The 15,818-nt window shown below is 39.3% G+C and overlaps 2 protein-coding genes across 3 annotated transcripts; one reads left to right on the top strand and one right to left on the bottom strand.

Moving 5' to 3' along the window:
* Window positions 1-1,557: 1,557 nt before the first annotated feature.
* LOC149815631 (acyl-acyl carrier protein thioesterase ATL4, chloroplastic-like) lies at window positions 1,558-3,512 on the bottom strand. Its single transcript, XM_089990588.1, has 4 exons — window positions 3,110-3,512; window positions 2,568-2,677; window positions 2,023-2,118; window positions 1,558-1,933 (listed from the first exon to the last, which is right to left on the bottom strand). Exons 1-4 carry the CDS (start codon window positions 3,510-3,512, stop codon window positions 1,835-1,837), a joined length of 708 nt encoding a protein of 235 aa, XP_089846714.1. The 3' UTR covers window positions 1,558-1,834.
* A 2,652-nt stretch (window positions 3,513-6,164) lies between these two features.
* On the top strand, window positions 6,165-8,100 carry LOC149815630 (acyl-acyl carrier protein thioesterase ATL4, chloroplastic-like). 2 transcript variants are annotated; one of them, XR_016428017.1, is made up of 5 exons: window positions 6,165-6,395; window positions 6,485-6,585; window positions 7,048-7,126; window positions 7,545-7,640; window positions 7,730-8,100. XR_016428017.1 is itself a non-coding variant. In XM_089989769.1 (5 exons), exons 1-5 carry the CDS (start codon window positions 6,175-6,177, stop codon window positions 7,826-7,828), a joined length of 627 nt encoding a protein of 208 aa, XP_089845895.1. In that variant the 5' UTR covers window positions 6,165-6,174; the 3' UTR covers window positions 7,829-8,100. The 2 variants fall into 2 exon arrangements, 1 of the variants encoding a protein (XP_089845895.1); XM_089989769.1 differs by having other exon boundaries at window positions 7,048-7,157.
* Window positions 8,101-15,818: the final 7,718 nt, after the last annotated feature.

The following is a 15,818-nucleotide window of genomic DNA, read 5'->3' as shown; positions in this document are numbered from 1 at the left end:
TTTTCCATGCTATCAATATAATAACATTTTAATTGGAATGTAACCCGCTCAAGCTTTCAAACCCAAGTCAAAAAGGTTTTCGTTGGTTGTTCGTAAAAAGAAAAGTTTTAAATTTTTTTTTATTTTTCCAAGAGTTGGATATATCGCGGCATTACAACTCGTATCAAAGAAAGGTTACAAAATATAGGCTTTTGACACATTTAACATACCAACATCACTCAGTAAGTTTTGACTTATGATTGGTTAAAATTGATAATTGTTATGACAAAAGTTTAAATTTTGTGCATGTGAGAACTTAGGTAAAATGCTAGGTACAACATATGAATTTAGTGCAAAAAAAGCATAGAACTTATGTAGATTTTCTATGTACTAGGCAATGAGATTCTATTGCAGTGATTTTTCTTTTTAAATTTGCATTGTGTACTCTTGCTTCGCTATGTTGATGAAATTATAGTTACGGGAAGTAATTACACATTTGTTATTGAGGTCATTTTCAAATTATATTCACCAATTTCTTTGAGGGTCAATAAACAATTAGCTGTTTTCGTTCAAGTTCCAAGTTGAGTATCATTTTTTCTCATCAATGACCGCAAAAATCACAAGGATTGACTTAATTCTTCTGGATCTTGGCATTGATATTCCCAAACACCAACTATTTTTTGTGACTATTTATCAGTCATTTAAATGACAATAAATCTCATTTTTCATTTGAGATCGATTATCACTTTGTTCATGAGAATGCGACTCAGCAACAACTAATTATATGGTCCATCCCCTTACAGTTACAAGTAGCAGATGTGTTTACCAAGCCATTAACTAAACCCATCTTTCACTCTTTCAAATAAGATTTTTAAACTCTTTCAGAAAAACAAACTAAATCCATGTTTTAAAATTCAAAGCACAAACTTGGCTGATGGCAATCTCCAATGCTGGGTTTATGGGGGAGTATTAGTAATACTAGTTCGGAGTCAAAACTAATCCAAATAACAGCTAATGAAGGATAAAATGGTATCAACATTCTAGAAGGATACGTATGAAGTAGCAAAAGATAAGTTGCAACTCTCTAATCTCAGCAAATCAGACTACAAGGGAAGGAAACTCGTTCAGGAGGAAAAAAACCATCAACTGTTGTATTGTAACCGAGTGATCTCACCACGATATGTGGGAAATAGTCTATACAATCGTAAACAGCCAAGGATGGTAAAATAAAAAAAAACATTATTCCTCCTTTCAAACCACGTAAATAGAGTGTGTTTACTTTCCTTTTCTTCTTCTCACTTTCGTTTAGACCTTTCATGGAAATGGGTACAAATTTCAAAAAAAAATCCTGCTAGATCATCCTTCACATGAGAATGCGTTCATCAATGGGGAGGTATGAAAGGATTTGCACAAAAAAATTGGTAGGACCCACTTGTGTCAGCACAACGCTTTCCTATCATGATAATTTGATGCTTGTTTTACTCATAATACGAAAGAAAGGAAAAGGGATGTGAGCTTAGCAATTTCCCATGAAAATTACTTGAAACAAACAGGCCTTGTTTATTTGAACTACTCTAGAAATGAGTGCACAAGAATTAATGTATTGATGATTGATAATAGAATGACAATTTAATGGCAGAGTTGCAACATCCCTTAAAGCTTTCAACATTTCTTCTATCTATTGGAACTAGAATAACTACATAAAGACACCCTCATTTATTGGCAGACTTCCTGAGGTAGCAAACGCTAGCATTTTTCTCCTTTCTTTGTAGGGAATTTTGCTTTCGTGGATGTTGTATTGATGACCTCTAGCAATAACATGTATCTATGCATGGCAATGTGTACAAGAGTAGCATCAAACGGACTGCAACTTCAATTTTACTTCCGATGGAATACGTGCAGGATGGTTGTTTCTGTCAATCCAAGCAATTATTGAACTTCCTTCCAAGATTAGCTGAGAATTTAACAAGCAAAAAGTCAGCAGTTTTTCCTTTCTCTCATGGAATTGACATGATTTTTTTCACTGTCAATTGTGATAGTCACCTCTTGATTTGGAAGTTTGAGAATGAAGAAATCCCAAAACATACGTGTGGTAGAAACTTTTGAAATTTTCAGTCTCAGGACAAACCTATCTCCACGCTGCATCCACAATTACAAAGTGCAAACTTCTTAGCATCATGGAAAAAACCCTCTATCTATCTTATATAAATTGAAACTTGTAATATATTGTTAATTATACAAAATAAACAAAAATGATATTGACCCCTACTTATTTCATTGAGTGGAAATATTAAAATAGTAATGGTCCAAATCACGCTAAAATTCCCTATGATAAAATGGATAATCACCAAAGATGCTACAGTGAGAACACTTTATATCCCCTTTTAATTAGGGGGGTAGGCCGGAAGCAAAGTGTTCTGCACCATTTCTCTGTGAAAAGGGCCAAGCACTTTATAAGTGTTCGTTCAGAACACTGGCCATGCCTCGGGGGGGCAGCCGCTACCGAGCACCAGTCGATAGGGCTGAATTGTTTGGCGAGACCAACTCTATTTCTACTTTCTACAGTAATTGAATGGCTAACTACTTACGTGTAAAGGAGCGATAAAGTTGAGAGACAGCTTGTGTATTGCAGCTGCATGGCCTTTAGACTGCAATTCATTGATATCGAGACCAAGTCTTTCAAACACATCTGTATAACCTGAAACACATAAGGAATGTAGTGTATGCATTCAACCATCAAAGAAAAACAAAGTTTTTGAGAAATCAATCATGAAACACATGTTTCACAATTGGCAGGCAATCAAATTAATTGCCTGCCAAGAAGAACTAATTCTGCAATTCTTATTTCCATCAGCATTATGAAATAATTAGAGCTGGTCAAAAATGATAAACAGTACGTTAAAGATGAATATAGACAGTGGTGCGCTTGAAAATCAAAATCATGATGCTTGGGTGTAGGCACATGTAAACCTATGAATGCCGTCTGAATAAAATCAAATCATGATTATTGGATTATATTCTTCCTTTGATTTTCATTCTTCTGAAGCCAAATACAGGGTTACATTTTGGTGAATGCTAAAAAATGGTTAAAACCAAACTAGAAAAAAAAACAAAACCATTTCAGTCTCACCATGTTCGAGGTAATGGAAATATATGGCATTATTAACAACTCCATATTGGTCCAATTCATAATCACGAACTTGAAGCTCAACATCATGACAGCCCTGCACACTGAAAAAGTCAAATCCCAAATTAGTACTCTTTGATCCTCCTGTTACAGGGTCATATATAGTTGTACTGAGAGGGAAGTACCATGATCCATTTTGCACATCTTGGTCCTGGAGGAGGGTGAGAGGATCCTTGTTAAGGAGTAAGCTGCGAGGAGGTGTCAGACTAAGCAGTCTTTGAGATGGAAACGTGGTTGTTGATGGAACCCTAAGCAGAGTGGTTGAGTTTGAGCCTGCAGGCTTTGTGGTAATGGAAGGGTAGAAGGGGCGGAAAGCACCATAGCTGAACTTGCTTATGGCTTCCATCTTCTGTCACCAAGTTGAGTTCCTTTATGTCTAATTGCATCAATTTATAACAGCCTTTTCTTGCAGGCAGCCTCCTTCTCTACATGTACGATTTTGCCATTTCTAAAAATTTTGTGTTGACTGAACAAGCATGTCCCTCTTAGTTGCAAGTGGATTTTGCGTGTAAAATTCAAACCCAAATTTGGGTCTCAATGAGATTTTGTGCGTGTCTTTTTCCAACTACTCATAATCATGTTCCGTGCTGTCTTGCAACTAGGGTGTCAGCGGGCCAGGTTTGGTTCTGACACTCAGGTAAAACCAGACTTGAACAAGATTTTTGGGTATGGTATTGAGTCTGGACCTAAGTCTAATTGGGTTTACTATAAGAGAAATCATACCTGGAACTGATAAAAACTACATGAACCAGACCCATACTATACCCCGTAAAGCCATACTTTTTATTATTTTTACATTAAAATTTTGTGGATCCTAATCGAAACTCGGCTCGGGCTCGAGTCTGGTATAAAATTTCATAAACTATACCCGGGTCCATGTATTAATGGAACCTTTAGGTCCAGACCCAGGTCTTAATCAGGTCTTCTTATTTATCACAATACCCGGACCCTATAGGGTATGGTTCAGGTCGGGTCTGTATACTCATACTTGCAAGGTTGAAGATTGTTGAGGAGATTGATGAGATGTAACGGGTCGGGTCCTGCCTCACCCCAGCTTGCCAATAAAATAAAAAATAAAAAGTCGCCCCTCTAGGATCCTTGCAAAATGGGGGTCATAAGTAGAGGTGTCAATAGGTCGGGTTTGGTTCAGACCTAGGTAGAACCAGACTTGGTCTCGATTTTTTGGGTATGGTATCGGATCCGAACGTGAGTCTAATTGGATCCTACATAAGAAAAACGATACCCAGACCCATTAAGAACTACATGAACCAAACCCAGGCCATACCCAGTGAAATAATATTTTTTTCATTTTTACATTGACAAATTATGGGTCTTAATCATAACTCGGGTCCGGACCCATAATTTTGCGTGTCGGGTTATGGTAAACCCGAACAGTGGACGCCCATAATCAATGCTTGGATGGCTGCTTTACTTTGACACCAAAAGAGTAAAAACAGGAACAGCACGGGAAATTCCAGCTTTACCTGCCATATGTATATGTGCACGGTCACAAACCTGGTTCTCGGGAAAATGTAGACGAGAGAAAATATCTTGAGATTTTGAAAAAAATGCTCTTTCATGTCACAAACCTGGTTCTCGGGAAAATGTTGACGAGAGAAAATATCTTGAGATTTTGAAAAAATGTTATTTCATGTCAGAAACCTGGTTCTCGGGAAAATGTTTACGAGAGAAAATATATTGAGATTTTGAAAAAAATGCTCTTTCAACGGAAGATTACCGTCCCTAGCTGGTTAGGTTTTCATCTGGGTAGACCAGGTTCTATCACGATTGAGGATTCAATCTTAAGCTAAAGGTTAAAACACCAGTGGAATACGAACCTGTTGGCTTTCCGACGTGCTGTCCCTGTTTTCACTCTTTTCGTGTCAAAGTAAAGCACCATCCAAGCATTGATTAGGGAAGTCAATTGTTCGGGTTTACCCTAACCCGACCCATATAATTATGGATCCGGACCCGAGTTCCGATTAAGACCCATAATTTGTCAATGTAAAAATGATAAAAATATTATTGGTCTGGTTCATGTGGTTTTTATGGGGTTCGGTTATTGTTTTTCTTATGGAGGGTCCAATTATTCTCAGGTCAGAACCCCATACCATACCCGAAAATCGATGCTGGGTCTGGTTCTACCTGGGTCCGAACCAAACCAGGCCTATTGACACCCTTACTGATGCCCCCAATTGTGCAAGCTTCCAAAAGGGGTGACTTTTTAGATTTTTTTTATTAGTTCCAAAAGGGGACTTTTTAGATCTTTTTTTTTAATTGGCAAGCCAGGTTGAGGCAGAACCCCACCTGTTACATCTCATCAATCTTGCCATCTCCTCAACGATTTTCAACCTTGCATGTAGAGGTGTCAACGGGTCAGGTTTACCTAGACCCGACCCGACACAAACCCTATAGGGTCCAGGTATTGTGATAAATAAGAAGACTTGATTAAGACTTGGGTCTGGAACCCGATTAATACATGGGTATAGTTTATGAAATTTTATACCAGACACAAGCCTGACCCGAGTTTCAATTAAGACCGGCAAATTTTTAATGTAAAAATGATAAAAAAAAATGGTTTGGGTCTGGTTCATGGAATTCTTATCGGGTCCGGGTATGGTTAATCTTATATTAGACCCAAATAAACTCAGGTCCAGACTCAATACCATACCCAAAAATCTGGTTAAGTCTGGTTTTACATGAGTGTCCGAACAAAACCCGGGCCGTTCACACCCCTAGTTGCAAGACAGCATCGAACATAATTACGAGCGACTTAATTACTTGGAAAAGACATGCAGAAAATCTCATTTCAGTTTCATTGTATTTGAATTTGACACGAAAAGTCCATCGTGCAACTTAGAGGGACATGCTTGTTCAGTCAACAGAAAATTTTAGAAATGGCAAAATCGTACACGCAGAGAAGGAGGCTGCCTGCAAGGGAAGGCTGTGAATAAGGCTATATAAATTGATGCAATTAGACACAAAGGAACTCAACTTGGTGACAGAAGATGGAAGCCATAAGCAAGTTCAGCTATGGTGCTTTCCGCCCCATCTACCCTTCCATTACCACAAAGCCTGCAGGCTCAAACTCAACCACTCTGCTTAGGGTTCCATCAACAACCAAGTTGCCATCTCAAAGACTGCTTAGTCTGACACCTCCTCGCAGCTTACTCCTTAACAAGGATCCTTGCACCCTCCTCCAAAACCAAGATGTGCAAAATGGATCATGGTACTTCCCTCTCACTACAACTATAACCCATTGCCAGGCCTAATAACAGGAGGATCAAAGAGTACTAATTTGGGATTTGACTTCTTCAGTGTGCAGGGCTGTCACGATGTTGAACTTCAAGTTCGTGATTATGAATTGGACCAATATGGAGTTGTTAATAATGCCATATATTTCCATTACCTCGAACATGGTGAGACTGAAATGGTTTTGTTTTTGTTTCTAGTTTGGTTTTAACCATTTTTTAGCATTCACCAAAATGTAACCCTGTATTTGGCTTCAGAAGAATGAAAACCAAAGGAAGAATATAATCCAATCATCATGATTTGATTTTATTCAGACGGCATTCATAGGTTTACATGTGCCTACACACAACACACAAGCATCATGATTTTGATTTTCAAGCGCACCACCGTCTATATTCATCTTTAACGTACTGTTTATAAATTTTGACCAGCTCTAATTATTTCATAATGCTGATGGAAATAAGAAGTGCAGAATTAGTTATTCTTGGCAAGCAATCAAATAATTTGATTGCCTGCCAATTAATCTGAAACATGTGTTTCAAGATTGATTTCTCAAATTTTTTTGTTTTTCTTTGATGGTTGAATGCATACATTAGTTAATGGTGCACTACATTCCCTATGTGTTACAGGTTATACAGATGTGTTTGAAAGAGTTGGTCTCGATATCAATGAATTGCAGTCTAAAGGCCATGCAGCTGCAATATACAAGTTGTCTCTCAACTTTATCACTCCTTTACACGTAAGTAGTTAGCCATTCAATTACTGTAGAAAGTAGACACAGACTTCGTCGCCAAACAATTCAGGCCTATTGACTGGTGCTTGGTAGCGGCTGCCCCCTGAGGCATGGTCCAGTGTTTTGGACGCTGGACGAACACTTATAAAGTGCTTGGCCCTTTTAACAGAGAAAGGGTTCAGAACACTTAGCTTCCCGCCTATCCCCCTAATAAAAAGGGGCACACACTTATAAAGTGTTCTCCTCGGTCACACCACGATTACTGTAGCATCTTTGCTGATTATCCATTTTATCATATGGAAACAATATATTACAAGTTTCAATTTATATAAGATAGATAGAGGGTTTCTTCCATAATGCTAAGAAGTTTGCACTTTGTAATTGTGGATGCAGCGTGGAGATAGGTTTGTCCTGAGACTGAAAATTTCAAAAGTTTCCACCACACGTATGTTTTGGGATTTCTTCATTCTCAAGCTTCCAAATCAAGAGGTGACTATCACAATTGACAGTGAAAAAAATCATGTCAATTCCACGAGAGAAAGGAAAAACTGCTGACTTTTTGCTTGTTAAATTCTCAGCTAATCTTGGAAGGAAGTTCAATAATTGCTTGGATTGACAGAAACAACCATCCTGCACGTATTCCATCGGAAGTAAAATTGAAGTTGCAGTCCGTTTGATGCTACTCTTGTACACATTGCCATGCATAGATACATGTTATTGCTAGAGGTCATCAATACAACATCCACGAAAGCAAAATTCCCTACAAAGAAAGGAGAAAAATGCTAGCTTTTGCTACCTCAGGAAGTCTGTCAATAAATGTGGGTGTCTTTATGTAGTTATTCTAGTTCCAATAGATAGAAGAAATGTTGAAAGCTTTTAGGGATGTTGCAACTCTGCCATTAAATTGTCATTCTATTATCAATCATCAATAAATTAATTCTTGCGCACTCATTTTCATTTCTTGCAATTCCTAGCATAGTTCAAATAAACATGGGAAATTGCTACGCTGGCATCCCTTTTCCTTCCTTTCCCAATATGAGTGAAACAAACATCAAATTATCTTGGTAGAAAAGTAGAGTGCTGATACAAGTGGGTCCTACTAGTTTGGTTGTGCAAATCCTTTCATATCTCTCCACCTATGAAAGCATTCCCATGTGAAGGTTGAGCTTAAAAACCTGTACCCATTTTCATTAAAGCTCTAAATGAAAGTGAGAAGATGAAAATAAGGAAAGTAAACACTCTCTATTTATGTGGTTCAAAAGGAGGCATAATGCTTTTCTTATTTTACTATCCTTAGCTCTTTATAATTACATAGACTATTTTTCACAGGTCTATCCAGACCTAGAATCCATCCGGGTCTCGAACCATGTTCACTAGGTCTAGGTCAGACTCAGAAGCTTCGTACAGGGTCCAAGTCCTGAACTAGGTCTAGCAGTTCGGTCTTAGACCCGATCCATCCAGAACCTAAAGTGGGTCTGGGTCCAGGATCTCATGTGATCGCGTTGGGCACCTACCCAGTCCACTTGAAACCCCAAAATGGATCCGGGTCTAGGACTGGGTCCAATCAGGTCAAGCACAGATCCGGTTCACCCAGAACCCTTGTACAGGGTTCGGGTCCTGGACCGGATCTCACCAAGTGAGTCTCAGATCTAGTCCACTCAGAAACTCTAAAATGGGTTTGGGTCCTAGACTGGGTCCACCGAGACTTGGTCAGACCCAAACCACGCAAAACAATTCCAGCTCCTGGATCAGGTATAACAGGTTGGTCATTCACTGTAGCTACATTGCTACAGTGAAACCCGACCCCCCACCTCCCTGAAATGCATTTTTTTTAAGTGTTCAGCCCCTCCCCCTTCATCCATTGCTGCCACCGGCCACCACCAGTGGCTAACCTCTGATGGCTAGCCATTGTCGATGTCGATCATTCGCTGGTGATGACAACTAGCCGAATAGCCCGGTTGAGGAACAACTATGGCTTTTATAACCATAGTCTCCACTTGCCGCCCAACGGTTGCCATCAGCGAACGACCTTAAGTGCCAACGTCGACCGCTAACCTCAGGCAGCCAGTCATCATCGTCCTCAGTCATCTATCAGTGATGAACAAACAACAAGTGCCTATGGCTGCCACGGGCAGCTGGCCTCAGGCAGCTATTGACGACGATCGGCCTTAAGTGGGTAGCCATCGTCCGACAAGGCCTGACCCAACCTCCATGCGCCTGAAGAACCCAGCTAAGGGCAGTGGGAGGTCTCTTTGTGGGGGGCTCCGTTTACTCAGGAGAGACTCAGTTTTCGGCAACCCTGCTCGCTGGTGGTGACCACCGCCAGCCTACGCAGGGCCTGAACAATGACTACTGTCGACCCGTAGGTGGTGGATCACCGGTCAACGCCTCCCCCCTTCGCCAACCACTTCTCAAAAACCAAAACGGAGGTCCATCGTGCGAGAAGATAAAATGCTGTCATATTTTTTTAGCGAGTGTCGCATGAACGCTGGTGCACTTGCAATAGTAACACGTGTAGCAGAAGCATGGTGAATGGGCCCATAACTCAATGTTAGTATAAAAGGATGAGGAGAACACAACTTAACTGGAAGCGGCTATGGTTAATTTGAAGGAAGCTTCAATGGGGATGGGTGGTCGACATTCTCCTCATCTAATCGACACCCTTGATGATCTCAGACCGTTATGTCGAGAGGTGAACAGGACCCTTGAACCCTAGAGAATAAGATAAATATTCCGAGATATCTAACCCTTGAAAAAAATACGTAAAATTTTAAAACTTTTCTTTTTACTTCTGAGAACAATCAACGATTATGCGATCGTGCAGTATATGCGAATAAGTAAGATATTTATGAATTTAATGGTAAGTGGTAAGTGATGTTCACGGATAAATTTATATGATTTTTAAAAGTAAATATAATAAGGTAAGATATTTAAGAATTTAGTGGTAAGTTATAAGTGAAGTTTCACAAATAAATTTATGTGATTTCGAGAAGAATATGCAAAATAGTAGGATATTTGCGAATTAGTGGTAAGTGGAGTTTCACACATAAATTTATGCAATTTCATGAAAGATATGAGAAAGTTTAATATATTTGTGATTTTGGTGGTTTTTGGTTTCACCGAAAATTCGCAAATAAATTTATGCAAGTTCATGCGACCCACTTAAAAAAAACCTGCGATTCTCGATTTAAGTTAGAGTTGGACTTAGCCAATGGGTAGTATAATTTTATCATAATAAGGCCTCAATTCGCATTTGAGAAGGCTAAAAGGGTTTCAATGATATTAGATATTTGCGATTTTGGACATCATGAGTATCTAACTTGTAGGGTTTTTAGGGAATCGGGTCAAATTAGTCATGACCATTGTCCATTTTTTCTATACGAAAAAAGAATTATGAGATTCACTACTACAGAGACTAAGCTCATGACTGGATTTGGGATTCCATTATGAAATCTAAGATTAGGAATGTAAACAGTTCAGATTAGGATTGGATGTGGCCAATACTATTGGGGACAAAATCCACTTTTTTACGGGTTAATGGATCCAGCTATCCATTAAATTCGGATATTTCTTGGATTTGGTAGCAAAAAATCCCAACCCTATGGACACTCGATTATGACGGGATACTCTTTTGGCTTACCTTGTCATCCCTATCCAAGACCGTTATGGATCTGAAACTGGAGCCACTCTTCAAAGTTCCATCCATATCAAGCATGACCTGACTCCTATGTGGCCTGTTCTCCTAGCATACCATCTAGGACTGTCAATGAGTTGGAGCCGCATGACCTAACCCAAAAGGAATGCAATAGGACCCGAGCCATGCACATTAATATATGGCTAATTAGTTAATGGGTTGGCTAGTATAAGACGGGTATGGTTCAATTCAGATCTAGTTCTGCTTAGTGACATGCAGTGGGACCAGAACCTTGAGGTTAGTCCGAGTCCGGACCGTCCCTGATCCAGTAAAGGACCGGACCGGACGTTTGACAGCTCTATATCAGTCAATGCTGTTGTTAATCTAAATAAAATATTTTAAGACCCAACAAGAATAAGGGTATTTCAGTAATTTTACCTATGTGGGTTTCCTGACTCTCTCTGATCAGACGGCCTCGTCGGACTGGACTTGTAGGGCACGTTTGGTTGCTCCTTTAAAGACAGAATCACAGTCTCATGTGATTTTGGACTAAAGACCCTCGCAGGATGCTAGCAGCTGAGATCGTTTCCACCAGTCACAAAATATGGGCGATATTTTTTAAAATGATTGTGATTTGACCAGATATCTTAAATTATATATCAATACTAAACCAAAATAATGGTGATAATTTCAGAATATCAGCTTTTCTTTTGTTGAAGTTTTTCACTTTTGTTATATACAATTTTATTTGCTCATATATTTTCTATATAATTAGTGTTTCTACATGTTTGCCAGTATTTGCTTAAAAACAATTTTGAATTTATCTTGAAATTTACCCTCACCAAGAAAATCCCAATACACTTCCATTGGGTGTGCTGGTGCCTTTTAACTGGTGGGCTCCCTAAGGGCATAGGTATCGGTGACCCCACCCAGAGTTTACCTCGCAGGAAAGTGGGCCCCTTAAGTGACTCGGTTCTAGGCTAGGGTTCCTCATCATAAAAAAAATCCTAATACAGTTTATGACCAGTGTTGTCAAAATTGATCTAAATATTGGCTATCGGCCCTTTGGTTCAGCCCCCTTAAAAAATTGATCGATTCTTTACTGAATCAGCAGAATTAGCTTACATTAGGCAGATTCTACCCCGAATTATTCACTTAACAGTTTTGAATATATATATATATATATATATATATATATATATATATATATATATATATATATATATATATATATGAAAAAAAGGTAATGTCGGATGCACCGTGTTACCTTTTTTCCTTTTTTTTGGATCTTTAGTGATGGTCATAACAACCACTAAAGGTCTGGGTAGAAAAACCGCCATTAGTGACAGTCCAATAAAACTCCTTTTTAACATTGACGATGCTTCTCACCGCTGATCTTGCATGATCAGTGGTGAAAAAGCGTCTGATACTCTCTCTCTCTCTCTCTATATATATATATATATATATATATATATATATATATATATATATAAAAGGTAAAACTAAATAAAATTTGATGGGCCCTCTGAGCCAACACTGTATTAAAACAACCATATACTCAACTAGAAGGTTCGAAAATAGGTAGCACTAATTTGGTAAGGACTACTAATGATAGTTATTAATTAGTAAACATATGTTCATCATTATGGTACTTGTTTTTTTTAGTAAAGTTCCTCTACTATTTATTTCTACGTGAACCGAGCGATGCCATGTTACTTTTTCTAGGATAATTTCCATATGGGTGCCTAAGTTAGCAGCATTTTAAATATTTTCCTTCATTTGCGTTTAACTATAGCTACAAAACATGTGGAGCTACAAATTGACCTTTAATTATTTAAAAGAGAAAAAAAAGGGTTAAAAGTGCCGACTATCATCACAGTAATTTCTTGACAAGCTAAGCATTTATCTTAAATATTTGAAAATTGATGTGGCAAGATGTTAATTTATATATCCCTCATATGTAAATTTACCTTTTTCCTAATTGTATTGTCCATGTGTTGCTTATCCCTTTGTGGCATAAAAGTTTCGTTTGGGTAAGAAATAATGGAGTTTGACATACATATTATCATTCAACCGATCCACTTTGAATTGAAGTATGTTTAGTGCTAAATTATAATCATTAAGGCTCCATTTGGGAGCCTTGAATGGAAGATATGTTCTAGTGCTTTCGTGCCCTACTGTTTGAAGGCAGTGGTATTGACCAAACACCCCAACACTTGGCATTGGGGAAACAATATTTTGGCAACACATGGTAATGGTGTTTCTATCACAATGCAAGGCTCCCAAACAGTGCCCAAGAAATGTAAGAAATGTTGATGATTTTGCTGTTTGTCCAAGTTCCAACCATTCTTCTCAGTTTGCTTTGTGATGCCTTTAAATTCCTTAGTTCTATACAATCTAGGTTATGGTTTTGATGTTTAATTTATTTTGTGTATAAAGTGTTGGGTTTCTCTCCTTATTTAGCTTCACCGCACTCCAAACACATCGCCTGATCCTGTTGAGGATGTCTTTCGTATTTGCTGGACAATGATTTATAGAAGTCCTTCTCAGCTGAATGATGATTCAGCTGTTCAGAGCTTTGTGGATCAGCAATTTGTGGTTTGGGTTTGGAGCTGCGTAAGTCGACTTCGTATTCGCTAGAGATAGCGATTTGTGGTTATCGCTGGAATAGCAATTTGTGCTGTCTGTCGAAACAACGATTTGTGGTATCACTGGATAGTGATTTGGTTATCGCGGGATAGCGATTTGTGCTGTCTGCAGGACATCGATTTGTGAGCATCGTTGGATAGCGATTTGTGGCTTCAGCAAGAAGTCGGTTCGTGATATCGCTGCATAGCGATTTGTGGTTATCGCCGGAGAGCGATTTGTGCTGTCAACAGGACAACGATTTGTGAGCATCGCTGGATAGTGATTTGTGGCTTCTGCAGGAAGTCAGTTTGTGACATCACCGCATGGCGATTTGTAATCATCGTTGGATAGCGATTTGTGGCATCGCAACATGGTGATTTGTGGGTATTGCTATAATAGCAATTAGTGCTTCTGACACTTCGTAAGTTGTGCAAGACGTTTAGTTTTTCACATTTATTGTGGGTCTTATCCTCTTCTTAAGGGATGGATGAGCGAAAAAATGAAGCTTCGTCTGGTGCACGCAGAACATTAGAGAGAGAGAGTGTGAGAAACACCTTTAGGGCACCGAAAGGGCGCAGAGAGAGCAATGGTAAGAAGTGTTGCTACACTTCTTTCAGGACAACTTCGTCAAGCTGGTTCTTCAGATCATTTGTTCCTTATTCTTTAGTGAGGTATATCCTCTTGTTCATTTGTTACACCTCGTGTGTTTGTAAGGCTTATGCCTTTTATAATCTTTGTTTAAAGGTAGTGGAAGGTGTTGACCTATCTGTCACCATGGACGTACCTCAGTTGAGAGGGAACCACGTAAATCGTTGTGTGTTTTTGTTTCCGCTGGTTTTGTTTTTATTTCTTCCACTGTTATCGTCACATTGTTTTCATCAATTCACACTTGTGGGGAAGACTCGATTCGTCAGTTTGTTTTCGCTTTATCCCCCAACATCTGGTATCAGAGCTTTGGTTTGTATATTCGTGTGTGAAGTCATGGAGAACAATGTTGTTAGACACATGATCAGTTTGAACGACACAAACTGGATGACATGGAAAACTAAGATGGAAGACCTCTTAGTTTGTAAAGATCTGGATGGACCCATTGTGGGTATCAACGACAAACCAAAAGAGATGAAAGACGATGAATGGAGAAAGCTAGACCGAAAGGCGGTCGGCTTCATTCGGCAATGGATAGACAACAACGTCTTTCATCATGTTTCTACAGAAACTTCGGTGCATGGTCTTTGGACCAAACTAGAAAGCCTTTATAATAGAAAGACAACAGTCAACAAGGCTTTTCTATTTCAGAAGCTTGTAAACCTCAAGTATAAAGAGGGTAGCTCTATTGCAGAGCATTTGAATGACATCAAAAGCATCATGAATCAGTTGGTCACGATGAAGATCGCTTTTGATGATGAGCTACAAGCTATGTTGCTCCTCAGTTCCCTTCCTGAGAGTTGGAAAACATTGGTGGTTACTGTTAGTAACTCTGCACCTGATGAAATGGTAACTATGAGCCAAGTTACCAGCAGTCTGCTGAATGAAGAGACCAGGAGAAGGTCATCAAGTGTTTCTTCTACCTCCGAGGCATTTGTGGTTGAAAACAGGAGGAGAGGCAGGAGTAAGAGCAAGACCCCGCACTTCCGTGGCCAATCCAGAGGCCACTCACACTCGAGCTCGAAAAAGGACGTCAAGTGCTATTATTGCCATAAGAAGGGGCATATGAAGAGAGAGTGCAGGAAGCTCAAGTTTAAGGAGCAGAGCAGAGAGAAGAGCTCAGAGGAGAAGTAGGGTGCCACCGCCGCAGTCACAGAAGAAGAGCTCATGGTTGTCTGTGACAGCACCAACATAAATTTGATCGGTTAGGAGACTGATTGGGTGATTAACTCTGGAGTTTCATTTCATGTTACCTCACAGGTTGATTTCTTCACTTCTTATTCGCAAGGTGATTTCGGTAATGTTCGAATGAAAAATGAAGATGTGTCAAAGATTGTTGGCATAGGCAACATCTGCTTGGAAACAAGCGTTGGCTGCAAGTTGTTGCTGAAAGATGTGAGGCACGTACCAGACATCCGACTGAATCTGATCTCTTCTGAAAAGTTTGATGATGAGGGCTACAATAACACCTTTAGTGATGGAAGGTGGAAGCTAACCAAGGGCTCCTTGGTGGTAGCTAGAGGGACAAAGGCATGTTCCCTTTACACTTTGCAAGTGAAGATCTGCAAGAGTGTTGTGAATGCTGTGGAGACAGGCTCATCTACAAAGTTATGGCATAGAAGGCTCGGCCATATGAGCAAGAAGGAGCTGCAAGTTCTGGTCAAGAAAGATCTTATGACAGGTCCAGCAGGTACACCTCTGGAACCATGTGTTCATTGCTTCCATGGTAAACAAAATCAAGTTTCTTTTCATAGAAACAT

This window comes from Nuphar pumila, chromosome 15 (assembly GCF_984573655.1).
Source record: "Nuphar pumila chromosome 15, dmNupPumi1.hap1.1, whole genome shotgun sequence".
Taxonomy (NCBI): domain Eukaryota; kingdom Viridiplantae; phylum Streptophyta; class Magnoliopsida; order Nymphaeales; family Nymphaeaceae; genus Nuphar; species Nuphar pumila.
This window is presented reverse-complemented; position numbering and strand designations above follow the sequence as displayed.

What these genes read in the sequence shown, in the direction of transcription:
- LOC149815631 (XM_089990588.1), bottom strand. Translation starts at nt 3,512, where the DNA reads ATGGAAGCCATAAGCAAGTTCAGCTATGGTGCTTTCCGCCCCTTCTAC. An exon ending in TTTCCATTACCTCGAACATG is followed by an intron (nt 2,678 to 3,109) that starts GTGAGACTGAAA and finishes TATGTGTTTCAG; the next exon opens with GTTATACAGATGTGTTTGAA. An exon ending in ACTTTATCGCTCCTTTACAC is followed by an intron (nt 2,119 to 2,567) that starts GTAAGTAGTTAG and finishes TTGTGGATGCAG; the next exon opens with CGTGGAGATAGGTTTGTCCT.
- LOC149815630 (XM_089989769.1), top strand. Translation starts at nt 6,175, where the DNA reads ATGGAAGCCATAAGCAAGTTCAGCTATGGTGCTTTCCGCCCCATCTAC. An exon ending in GATGTGCAAAATGGATCATG is followed by an intron (nt 6,396 to 6,484) that starts GTACTTCCCTCT and finishes TGACTTCTTCAG; the next exon opens with TGTGCAGGGCTGTCACGATG. An exon ending in TCAAGCTTCCAAATCAAGAG is followed by an intron (nt 7,641 to 7,729) that starts GTGACTATCACA and finishes TTAAATTCTCAG; the next exon opens with CTAATCTTGGAAGGAAGTTC.